The following is a 13,298-nucleotide window of genomic DNA, read 5'->3' as shown; positions in this document are numbered from 1 at the left end:
TTACATGATCAAGAACTTAAATTCCAATGTGTACCTTACTGCTTATAGGTCAGAGTTGCTCTTTAATACACAATTACAGACAATAAATTAAAAATTACTGGGGGAGGGGGTGGTCAATCAGGGAAAAAGGAGACATATGTAATACAATTTTTAAAAAATTACTTTAGCCCTGGCCCTGGCCAGATGGCTCAGTTGGTTGGAGAGTCATCCCTTACACCAAATAGGTTTCAGGTTCGACTCCCAGTCAGAGCACAAAGGGCACACACCTAGGTTTCAGATTCGATCCCCATTGAGGGTGTGAACGGGAGGCAACTGATGGATGTTACTCTCTCACATCAATTTCTCTCTCTCTCCTCTCTCTCTCTCTCCCTCTCTCTCTCTTTATTTCTCTCTTTCTTTCTCTTTCAAATTAATTTTTAAAAATATCCTCAGGTGAGGACAAAAAAAAAAATTTTTAGCTCTGGCCAGGTGACTCAGTTGGTTGGAGCATCATCCTGTATACCAAAAGGGTGCAGGTTTGATTCCCTGTCATATCTAGGCTGCAGGTTCAATCCCTGGGCATGGTATGTACAGGAGGCAACCAATCCATGTTTCTCTCTCTCAATGATGTTTCTCTTACTTTCTTTCCCTCTCCTTCTCTCTCTCTCTCTCTCTCTCTCTCTCTCTCTCTCTCTCTCTCTCTCTCTCTCTCTAAGTCAAGAAAAACATATCCTCAGGTGAAGTCTAAGAGTTTCTTTGTTGATTCTCTTTAATTTCCTGCAATAGACAATCATGTCATCTGTGAACAAAGGCAGCTATATTTCTTTGTTCCCAATCTGTATACCTTTTATTTATTTTTCTTGTCTTACTGTATTAGCTAATAACTTCCAATATAATGTTAAGAAGCAGTGGTAAGAAGGAACATTCTTGCCTTGTTCCTGATCTTCATAAGAAAGCTAAGATTTTCTCACCATTAAGTATGATGTTAGCTGTAGGTTTTTTATAGGTATTCTTTATCAAGTCTAGTAAGAGTTTTTATCATGAATGAGTGTTGAACTTTTTCAAATGCTATTTCTGCATCTATTCATATAATCACCTGGTTTTTCTTTTATTAATCTGTCTATGTGATGGTTTCCAGTCATTGATTTTCAAATGTTGAACCAGTCACATACCTGAAATACACACCAACTGGTCATGGTGTGTAATTCTTATGATACATTGTTGTATTTTATTTCCTAATAATTAAGGATTTTTGTGTTTATGCTCATGGAGATATGAGCCTATAGTTTTCTTTTCTTCTAATATCATGTCTAGTTTTGGAATTAGGGTAATGCCGGTCAAATAGAATGAATTAATCAGTTTCCCTCTATATCTTCTCAAAGAGTTTGTAGAGAATTGGTATAATTTCTTGCTTAAAAGTTTGATAGAATTCACCAGTGAACCCATCTGAACCTAGTGCTTTCTGTTTTGGGAGATTATTAATTATTGATTCAATTACTTTCATAGATATTTGCCTATTCAGATCATCTATTCATTCTCAATTAGGTTTTAGTAGATTGTGTTCTTCAAGGAATTGGCTCATTTCTCTACATTATCAAATTTATAGGCATTGAAGGTTCATAGTATTCCTTCATAAGCCTTTAATATCCACGGGATATGTAGTGATATCCCTCTTTCACTTCTAATATTAGTAATCTTTGCTGCCCTGTGCTTTTGTTAGTTAGCTAGCTAGAGGCTTCCTAATTGTATTTATCTTTTCAACAAACCAGTTATTTTGTTGAGTTTTCTCTACTGATTTCCTGTTTTCACTTTCATGGATTTCTGCTCTAATTTTTATTATTTCTTTTCTTCTGCTTACTCTGGATTCAATTTCCTCTTCTTTTTCTACTGTCCTATGGTAGAAGATTAAATTATTGCTTTTAGAACTTTCTTCTTTTCTAATATATGCTATACATTTCTATACATTTTTCTCTGTCTCTTCCAACTATGTGTTTTTGCCTTTTGGTAGGCCTTACCATTTTTTCTTGGTTGACAAGCACGATGTTTTAGATAAAAGGAACTGATGTAAATAAAGCCTTTACCAATGTGGTGACAAAGATGTCAGGGAGGGGAAGCATGCTATAGTCCCATGACTAGGTCTCAGTTTTTTACTAAGCCTGTGCCCCTCAACTGTGAACATTACACGTGTTTCTCAGTCCCCAGCCCCCCTTTCAGGAGACATGATGGCTAGAGTGCGCCAAAGTTGTGTATTTCCCTTCCCCCAGGTTGTTAAGCTCTGGTTAAACAGTTTCTCATAAGGGCAAATCTTGTTAAGAAGACCAGAATACTCTGGCATATGGCGAAATGGTTTCTTTTCTCCTCCCCTAGCCAGGACCATGAGACTTTTCTCCAATGTTCACTGTGAGAACCTGGAAGAGATCCAGGAGGTAAAACTCAAAAAAGTATGGGGGCCACTCAACGACTGGGTCCTCCTGAAGTTTTTAATTGTCACAGTTGTCCACACTGAGACTCCAGGACTTGTCAATTACCATTCAGGTTTTTCTGCACCCAGCACTGGTTCCCAAGGAGGCTCTGATAGGTTGTGATTTGCTATATTGGCTTAGCAGTCTACTTAATTTCGGCAACAGCTGTTTGCCCTGTGACTTCACTTCTCTTATACACCTAAGAAGAGTTGTTCATTTTTTAAATTTTTTCAGCCTTTTACTTATTGTTTGAATGAAGTGGCAACCTCCAAACTTCTTATGTGCTCGACCAGGAATTAGAAGCCTTAACTTTTGAAGTTGTAAAGAACCAATTCATTATTTTGCAAACTGGCAAATTAATAGCAAAAAGCAAGCATTTATCCTGCCTTCCTCTTTTAAACTATACCTCAGAGTAACCAAATAGTTGATCTAGGGAAAGTCTTAATTGAAAAATTCCAGCTAACAATTGCATCAGGAATAATAGAAGAAAAATCTTGCCATTATGCAAACCCCACTGAAGTAACAGATTAATCATTGAACATGAATTGTTTCTAAAACTATTAGATGAAAAGCGGAAGGGAAACTTTATTAACAGATTGATCAGGCTGGCAAAACTGGAACCCATTAGTCATATTTAACAACACAAAATGATAAACAAGCAGACACAGACATTATATACCTCTGAAATAAAACAAGAGAAAGTCTATACCAGCACCTATGATGTGTACTTGTCCAAAATAAACAGCAAAAATCTTATCAAATCTCTAGATCTAACTTACAGTTTTACAGGAAAATTAGCAGATGAAGGAATATGTGAAATCACGTCACAAGATGCTAACAACAAAATCCAAAATAAAGGAAATTCAATTCTATAAGGCAAAATTACCCAGTTTCTCCCACAAATAAATGACATTTTAAAGAGGGGGGAGGACAATCTACATTAAAGAGAATTATTCAAATGTAATGTAATGGCCTGTTTGGATCCTAATTTAAATGAACCAATCACAAAAAGCATTTAAACAACAATCATTTGAACACACAATATTTAATAACATTAGGAATTATTGTTCAATTTTTAGGTAGGTTAGTAATAATATAATTGTGTCTTACAAAAAAGAGTATGTATTTTAGCAATACATAAGAAAATATTTATGAATAAAATGATATCTGGAATTTTCTTTAAAATGACCCAATACAGAAGAAAAAGTAGGTGAGAATATAGATGGGGGGGAAAAAATTTAATATGTGGGTGAAAGGATGGATGGGAGTTCATTTTACTATTCTCTCCTCTTTTGTACATTTGGAAATTTTCATAATTAAAACACTGTAAAAGTTATCCAGAAAAGAAACACTCTGAATGTAGAGAAATTTAGAAATATCCTAATCTATTTTCCTTATATTTTCATTTTTCTTTTATGATTAGTGTTACACGATAAAATTTTTTTAAAGCCTTAAAGGAGTTATTTCCATAAGTAAAAAATTAAAGTTCTAAGTGATAAAAAAGCATTGTATCATAGTTTAACTGGTGGTATTTTTTCTTTTGTAGGAGTACATAAAGTAACAGTATATCTTATAATCAATAATATCTTATATTAAAAAAATAAGATATTATTTACTAGAGACACCAAAACTTATTTCTAGTCAGGAAACAATTTTTAAAAGTCAAACAGGATAAAATATTTCAGTGCATTTAAAGACTAGTTAAAGGAAAATTTGAGAAAGACAAACCTTGATCATCTCTGCCTCTATCTGCTGATGAACAGCTATATAACTTTTCTTCACCTGCTGCTTGTCTTTGATCATCATGGTGAGCTTGTGTAAGGGTCCAGAATTTAGGTCCTCTGCATGTGTCTTCATTATCCTACTAAGTTGTTCTGTCTGCTGAATCATAAGTAGCCAAGACTTTTAAAAACATAAAGAAATAAAATTAGGGTGTACTAGAAGTTTGCATTTAGCTGTACTTTAATTGTCTAAAAAGCTTAAACATTTAGTGTTACACACATGATTACATTAAGATAAAAATAGTAGGTTTCTGGCATCTGCAATAAGCTATGAATGGTTCATATTTAACATCTTCAACTTCAAGTCCTAATGCTTCAACTGTGTGTAATCAGAGACTATGCAGAATACTAGGAAAGGGACTAAGGGACTCAGAACCCACACTTGCATTCTTCTGTTTTTCTCTTTTTATTTTTCTTTTTTTTTAATCTTCACCCAGGGATATTTTTCCATTGATTTTTAGAGAGAGTAGAAAAGAGAGGGAAAGACAGAGAGAAATATCGATGTGAAAGAAACACATCAATTGGTTGCTCCTGCACACGCCCTGACCAGGCCCAGGCTGGGAGATGCCTGCAACTGAGGTACGTGCCCTTGACTGGAATCGAACCCAGGACCCTTCAGTCCACAGGCCAAAGCTCTATCCGATGAGCCAAACCGGCTAGGGCTTCTGTTGGTTTTTCAACACACTGATACATTGTTTCTGCTCACACCATTCTAATTCCTCACAAAGGCCACTACTTCCTGATGCAACAGAATTTTCCCATCTTTATTCAAAGCCTGTCTCTCTCTGGCATCAGATCTTGCTGACTCTTCTATTTTGGCTCATATGAGTTCTTATCTTCCCACATACAAACTTGCTTCCTCCCTTCCTAAAAATGCTTTCCCAGTCCTTCTACCTGTTCATCTTTGCTGCTTATGTCTTAAATACAGGCAGTCTCTGGATTTCTAGCTTAGTCATTCTCTTCTGTTAGTAGTTCTCAATGATTTTCCAGCACAGCATTTTGCCTCAATAGCAGAGACACAAAATGATGGAAAAGACAAGTCATGTTATTAGAATTTCTAATTTATAAATACTGAAAAAAGTAACAGAGGAATGCTCATTATAGGTCTCCTATTCAGAAACAATAATTGGAGATTTACCACAGTCAGGGAAAATCCATGTTAAAGATACAAAAAATGGACAAGAAACAAAATCTCACACATATGTCGAAGCAAGTTCTTCACTGATACTGCTCCTAGGGCATTAGAAACTAAAGAGACAATAAACAAATGGGACTACATCAAAATAAAAAGCTTCTGCACAGCAAAAGAAACCATCAACAAAACAACAAGAAAGCCCACTGCATGGGAGAACATATTTGCCAATGTTATCACTGATAAAGGTTTAATCTCCAACATTTATAGGGAACTCATACAACTTAACAAAAGGAAGATAAACAATCCAATCAAAAAATGGGCAAAGGACCTAAATAGACACTTTTCAAAATAGAACATTCAGAAAGCCAAGAGACATATGAAAACATGCTCAAAGTCACTAATCATCCAAGAGATGCATATCAAAACAACAATTAGATACCATCTCACACCTGTCAGAATGGCTATCATCAACAAATCAACAAACGACAAGTGCTGGAGAGGATGTGGAGAAAAAGGAACACTTGTGCACTGCTGGTGGGAATGCAGACAGGTGCAGCCACTATGGAAGACAGTATGGAGTTTCCTCAAAAAGTTAAAAATGGAACTCCCATTTGACCCTGTGATCCCACTTCTAGGAATATATCCCAAGAAACCAGAAACACCAATAAGAAAGGATATATGCACCCATATGTTCATAGCAGCACAATTCACCATAGCGAAATCTGAAAACAGCCTAAGTGCCCATCAGCAGATGAATGGATTAGAAAACTGTGGAATATCTACACAATGGAATACTATGCTGCTGTAAAAAAGAAGGAATTCTTACCATTTGCAATAGCATGGATGGAAGTGGAAAGCATTATGCTAAGTGAAATAAGCCAGTCAATGAAAGAAAAATACCACATGATCTCACTCACTTATGGATAATAAAGGCCATTATAAACTGATGAACGAAAATAGATACAGAGGAAGAGCAGCATCGAACAGACTGTCAAACTACAGCAGAGAAATCAACCAAAGGACTTGTATGCATACATATAAGCATAACCAATGGACACAAGACACTGGGGGATAGGGGAGGCTGGGGAAATGTCAAGGGGGGGGGGGGGGAAGGAGACATATGTAATACTCTTTGTAATACTTTAAGCAATAAAAAAAATGAACAAGACATGCTTTTAGATATTTATAAAACTATTTCTCTACTTTAATACTTTTAATCTTTGAATGAATAGATTTATTCTTTTTCTGTTAATATTCTAATACAATCCTAAATCAAAATTGTAGCCTAAAGAAAGCAAATTCTTGGTCACAGTCAAAACTGTCACGGTCTGAGTTGATAATCTTGTTTTAAATACACTTCCATATTCATTTCTCAAAATAAATAAATAAACCTTGTATAGGGAGGAAGGCCTTTTTAGTTTGTTAAATGCTACTAAGAACATGGAATAAGACCTGTGGCCTATGAACACATATTTATACCACAAAGTTTTTTTGTTTTTTTTTAATTTATTTTTTTAATTGCTTAAAGTATTACAAAGGGTATTACATATGTGTCTTTTTTTCCCCCGCCCTTGACTATCCCCTGGCCTCCCCCACCCCCCAGCGTCCCATGTCCATTGGTTATGCATATATGCATGCATACAAGTCCTTCGGTTGATCTCTTATACCCCTCCCTCCTGCCCCCCAACTTTCCCCAGCCTTCCCGCTGCAGTTTGACAATCTGTTTGAGGCAGCTCTGCCTCTGTATCTATTACTGTTCAAAAGTTTATAATGGTCTCTATTATCCATGAATGAGTGAGATCATGTGGTATTTTTCCTTCATTGACTGGCTTATTTCACTTAGCATAATGCTTTCCACTTCCATCCATGCCGTTGCAAATGGTAGGAGTTCCTTCTTTTTTACAGCAGCATAGTATTCCATCGTGTAGATGTACCACAGTTTTCTAATCCATTCATCTACTGATGGGCACTTAGGCTGTTTCCAGATCTTAGCTATGGTGAATTGTGCTGCTATGAACATAGGGGTGCATCTATCCTTTCTGATTGGTGTTTCTGGTTTCCTGGGATATATTCCTAGAAGTGGGATCACAGGGTCAAATGGTAGTTCCATTAGTAGTTTTTTGAGGAATCTCCATACTGTCTTCCATAGTGGCTGCACCAGTCTGCATTCCCACCAGCAGTGCACAAGTGTTCCTTTTTCTCCACATCCTCTCCAGCACTTGTCGTTTGTTGATTTGTTGATGATAGCCAGTCTGACAGGTGTGAGATGATACCTCATTGTTGTTTTGATTTGCATCTCTCAGATGATTAGTGACTTTGAGCATGTTTTCATATGTCTCTTGGCTTTCTGAATGTCCTCTTTTGAAAGGTGTCTATTTAGGTCCTTTGCCCATTTTTTGATTGGATTGTTTATCTTCCTTTTGTTAAGTTGTATGAGTTCCCTATAAATTTTGGAGATTAGGCCCTTATCAGATATGACATTGGCAAATATGTTTTCCCACACAGTGGGTTTTCTTGTTGTTTTGTTGATGGTTTCTTTTGCTGTGCAGAAGCTTTTTATTTTGAAGTAGTCCCATTTGTTCATTTTCTCTTTAGTTTCAAGTGCCCTAGGAGCTGTATCAGTGAAGAAATTGCTTCGGCATATGTCTGAGATTTTGTTGCCTTTGGATTCCTCTAGAATTTTTATGGTTTCCTGTCGTACATTTAAGTCCTTTATCCATTTTGAGTTTATTTTTGTGTATGGTGTAAGTTGGTGGTCTAGTTTCATTTTCTTGCATATATCTGTCCAATTTTCCCAACACCATTTATTGAAGAGACTATCCTGGCTCCATTGTATGTTCTTGCCTCCTTTGTCAAATATTAACTGAGCATATTGGTTCGGGCCAATTTCTGGGCTCTCTATTCTATTCCATTGATCTATATGTCTGTTCTTGTGCCAGTACCAGGCAGTTTTGAGAACAGTGGCTTTGTAATACAGCTTGATATCTGGTATTGAGATCCCACCTACTTTGTTCTTTCTCAGGATTGCTGCAGCTATTCGGGGTCTTTTTTTATTCCAGATGAATTTTTGGAGAGTTCGTTCTAGATCTGTGAAGTATGCTGTTGGTATTTTAATGGGAAGTGCGTTGAATTTATAGATTGCTTTGGGTAGTATGGACATTTTAATGATGTTGATCCTACCAATCCATGAACACGGAATGTTCTTCCATTTGTTTATGTCTTCCTCTATCCCTTTTTTCAACGTCCTGTAGTTTTCTGAGTAGAGGTCTTTTACCTCTTTAGTTAAGTTTATTCCTAGGTAGCTTAATTTCTTTGGTGCGATGGTAAATGGGATTGTTTTTGTAATCTCTCTTTCTGAAAGTTCACTATTGGTGTATAGAAATGCCTCGGATTTCTTGGGGTTAATTTTGTATCCTCAATTATAACAAACATGAAAACAAATTTTAAAACTACACAAAAATGAATTAAAAACAAACTAAATGGCCCTAATAAGTCTTGCAGGTTTACCTTTTTCACATGATATTTTCATTCTAAAAAATACAATGTTGGAAAAACATTCTACAGCATGGGGATAATGTTAAGGTTACAAAAAAAAAAAAGTGAGAGGAACCAGTTCTTTCTCTATCTTCAAAATATAAATAATCTCTAGTGCTTCATACAATACATTTTTGTGGTTCTATGTAGATGTTTTAGCGTAGGAAGAAGCCTTTTTAGAAGCCAGCATTAAAGACCACAGAACTAGAGCAAATGTCCTCCTGCTCCCAGAAGGGCACATCCTATGCTACCTAACAGTTCACTGCAGTCACTATAGGAAGTCTAAGCCTCCCAAGGTATATATTATCACTCTGCCTGTCAATCCCATATTGTCCTCAATATCTCCTAATCTGACCCAGGACACTATCTATCGAATCCTATACCCTCAAGAACTCCTGATCTATGATGAAATAACTCTCTATACCTTTTATCAGAACTTTCCATTTACCCTCTAGGCCTCAGGTTAGCAGAGACCTGGCTCTATCCTACCTCCAAATACTACTAACAAACATTCTCTCTTCCTAAAAAGTCTCTCCTCCTTAGAAGCTCTGGCCACCCTTCCCCATGAACAATCCATCAACAATTCTGATTATCCCTCCCACGTCTACCACAAATCCACCCACTTCTTTCGTAAAAAAAACGCAACTGAGTGTCTGTAAACCACAATAAAGAAATGCACAATAAAACAAAATTTGCTTGCAATTAGAAACCACAAAGGAGACAGAGAGGAAATTATTTAAAGAAAAAATGGCTGAAAATATTCAAATCTTGAAAACTAAAACCCACAGATTTAAGAAACTCAATGAACCCAAGCACAAAAGCCATGAAAAAACCACACTCTCAGTACCATATCTGAGTCAAATAGTCTTGGGACATTTAAATCATATAATATGCTTAATAAACTAGTTACATATATGAAACCTCATCAATTCTATAACTCATTTTGGAGTACCTGGATATCTTATTTTTTCTAATAGAATTTAACATTCATTCCCCTGTCAATGCAGCAAGAATCAACTAGCCTCCTTCCCTGCTTACTTCATGCCACAATATCCAAAACTGCAGATCTATTCTCATCTGGTGGAGCTTTTTAAAGAACCAAATGCCTGAGGATCTTTGGTGAGTCAGCAAGAAATGGGGTCATCTTTCAATATCAGGAGAATTTCACCATCCATAATTAAAGCCTTTCTAACAATGAAGGGGTTGAAATGTTTAACCCTTGTTATTTCAAGTCCTAAAAAGTCTCATATTATTAAACACTAACAAAATAACCAAAATGAATCCTGAAAAAAATTCTATGCAGATAAAAAATTATTAAGTAAATCTTTTTAAGCAGATTATTATATACTTATTTAGAACAGAATTAATATAATCAAAGTCAATAGTTGGGTTCTAAAGACTGGCAACAAATATTCGGAACAGCATTAGCTCAGTCATTGCCCAATATCGGCAGTCTCAACAACTAATGAAATTGAAGCAATAATAAAAAATAAATAAAAAAATAAAAAACTCGCAGCAAACAAAAGTCCCAACCACAAGGATTCACAGGTAAGTTTTACCAGGCATTCAAAGAAGAATTAACACCTATCCTCCTCAAACTATTCCAAAAAATTCAAGAGAAGAGAAGACTTCCAACCTCTTTTTACTAAGTCAGCATTATCCTAATTCCAAAACCAGAAAAAGACACTACAAAGAAAGAAAATTACAGGCCAATATCCCTGATGAACAAAAATGCTAAAATCCTCAACAAAATATTAGCAAATCAGATTCAGCAATACATTAAAAAGAGTATACACCAGGGGTGGGCAAACTTTTTGACTCGAGGGCCACAATGGGTTCTTAAACTGGACCAGAGGGCCGGAACAAAAGCATGGATGGAGTGTTTGTGTGAACTAATATAAATTCAAAGTAAACAACATTACATAAAAGGGTACGGTCTTTTTTATTTTTAGTTTTATTCATTTCAAACGGGCCGGATCTGGCCCGAGGGCCATAGTTTGCCCACGGCTGGTATACACCATGCCTTAATTGGTTTAGCTCAACTGATAGAGCATCAGCCCATAGACAGAATAGTCCCAGGTTTGATATCGGTCAAGAGCATGTACCTCAGTTGCAGGCTTAATCCCCAGCCCTAGTCAGGGTTCATGCAGGAGGCAACAGTCAATGTGTCTCTCTCACATCAATGTTTCTCTCTCCCTGTCTCTCCCTCTCCCTTCTACTCTCTCTAAAAATCAATGGAAAAATATCCTCAGGTGAGAATTAACAACAACAGCAAAAAAGCATGACCAAGAGGGATTTATTCTGGTGATGCAAGGTTGGTTCAATATTTGCAAATCAACAAATGAGATATGTAATGTAAACAAAATAAAAATCACATGATCTTATCAATAGATGCAGAAAAAGCATTTGACAAAATCCAGCATCCATTGATGATAAAAACTCTCTGCAAAGTGGGAATAGGGGGATCATATCTCAACCTAATAAAGGCCATATATAACAAACCTACAGCCAACATCATACTCAATGGGCAAAAACTAAAAGCATTTCCCCTAAGATCAGGAACAAGGCAGGGATCACTTCATAAATTATATCATTTTCTAACCACTACGCTGTACCCCTGAAACTAGTATAAAATAATACTGAATGTCAACTGGAATTGGGGGGAAAAAATCTTCTAGGCCCAGATAATTGAGTCATTTTTGATATGACATGCTCTGTTACAAGAAATGAAGGTGCAAATGAAAAAGGCCACTCTATTTGGGCTTCTATCCAGCATTATGATGCACACCTTAAATCTCCCTAAGCAGAACAGTTAAGAAATAAATCATCATCTTGTTATCTAATCAATCCCAATACCATATAGATAATTACAAATTGCACCACTTTAAGATAAACAGATAGTACACTTTTCCTTAGGCCCCAGAGAAACAAAATTACTGGTTTCAGACTCAAATTTTAGAACATTTTTCAGAACACTGAATTGCATGTTGAAAAATACTGATATTATGTAATGAAATACTAAATAATCAATAAACTCTTGATTATTTCAAGAGTTTCTGAATTCCTAAATTGAATCTGATATTTTATGTTGCTGTTTTGTGACCAAAATAGTTCCTAGAAATAAATGCACCTCTTATTTCACAACAAAAAGAGGGAAAATGATTCAATTTACAGAAATTTTATTCTCCCTTCTCCCCTCCCTGCCAAAAAGAAAATCAGTTTCATACACTAAATAGCACTGCAGGTTTCTATAATAATTAGCATAAATTCTAAAATGCCAATTTTACTTTAAGGAACCAATAGAGGTAAAAAAAAAAAAAAGTATCAGTTTTACTAGGATGAATATACATCAAAACACTGTACTCAGTTCTTTAAAAGAAAACTATATATAGGAAAAAAAATTGTATCTTTCAGGAAAGAATACCATGCTTTTCACCTTTGAAGTAACAGATGTGTAGTGATGTAAATCAGTATTCCATAAACAGGTAGTAATTTAAGGGTTCTGAGTTCATTATACCAAAAAGTATTTATTGTAGGACATTATGTCAAAGAATGAACTACTACTAGAGCTATAATTACAGTAAAGCACTGAAAATAATCAACAAGATGACTCAAGCTTGAAAAATTCCTAAATAACAATTGTCATAAATAGCTTTTCTCTGCAGATTGTATCTTCCAATTACTCACTTTCTTTCTTCTTGCTTAAATACTTTTAAAATATAACATAAAATTGCCATGAAGAATGTATCTTTCTATACCACACAATAACTCAAAATAAATGGGTCTCTGAAACAAAAGTTTTAATGCAGAGTTTGCATATTACATAAGAAGAAGGTTTTGGAATCTCTGACTTCTTACCAGATAGAGAACTCCAGAAGACAAGTCGTTATTAAGTTTCCCTAAAACTGAGGTTTTCAAAGACTAAATTATAAGGTGCAAAGGAAACCTGAGGTACTTCCCATTCAGAAGAGCCTGTGTGTCTGCATTTTCTAGTTTCCTGAGTCCAGTGGATCACAACTCTGTCTGCAATAAGAATCAACTGGGAGCTTTTAAAAAATACCATTTCTTGAACCCCACAACCAGAGATTCTGATTTAATAAGTTTTGGAAGTGGTCTAGATATCAGTATTTCAAAGTTTCCCAAGTAATTCTAATGTACAAGTTTTGCTGTAATGAAAGATTTGTATCCCTAATAATCACTAGGCTGTGCAAAATTACACAGTAAAAATCACAGAGTGTATGGGAAAACTGTGTTACAGATACAATACTCAAAAAACTCATCAGGGACATAATGGAAAAAAGACGAGAAATTAATAAAAACTTTGCACAGATTTAAGAAATACATAAGCACTACAATAAATCTGGCACTTTACCTTAAAAAGACCTGATGTTTGCTTGTCAAAGTAGG

General features: G+C 35.6%; 1 protein-coding gene across 18 annotated transcripts in view; it reads right to left on the bottom strand.

Moving 5' to 3' along the window:
* FER (FER tyrosine kinase) overlaps positions 1–13,298 on the bottom strand; it is a 305,227-nt gene that overhangs the window by 248,241 nt on the left and 43,688 nt on the right. For all 18 annotated transcript variants that reach the window (XR_004967573.1, XR_004967574.1, XR_004967575.1 and 15 more), the window contains one exon: positions 4,170–4,343. Coding sequence is in view for 14 of the 18 variants with exons in the window: in XM_036309530.1 (XP_036165423.1) it covers positions 4,170–4,343 (174 nt within the window). In the remaining 4 variants the exon portion in view is untranslated. The remainder of the gene's footprint in view (positions 1–4,169; positions 4,344–13,298) is intronic.

This window comes from Myotis myotis, unplaced genomic scaffold (assembly GCF_014108235.1).
Source record: "Myotis myotis isolate mMyoMyo1 unplaced genomic scaffold, mMyoMyo1.p scaffold_m19_p_5, whole genome shotgun sequence".
Classification (NCBI taxonomy): Eukaryota; Metazoa; Chordata; class Mammalia; order Chiroptera; family Vespertilionidae; genus Myotis; species Myotis myotis.
This window is presented reverse-complemented; position numbering and strand designations above follow the sequence as displayed.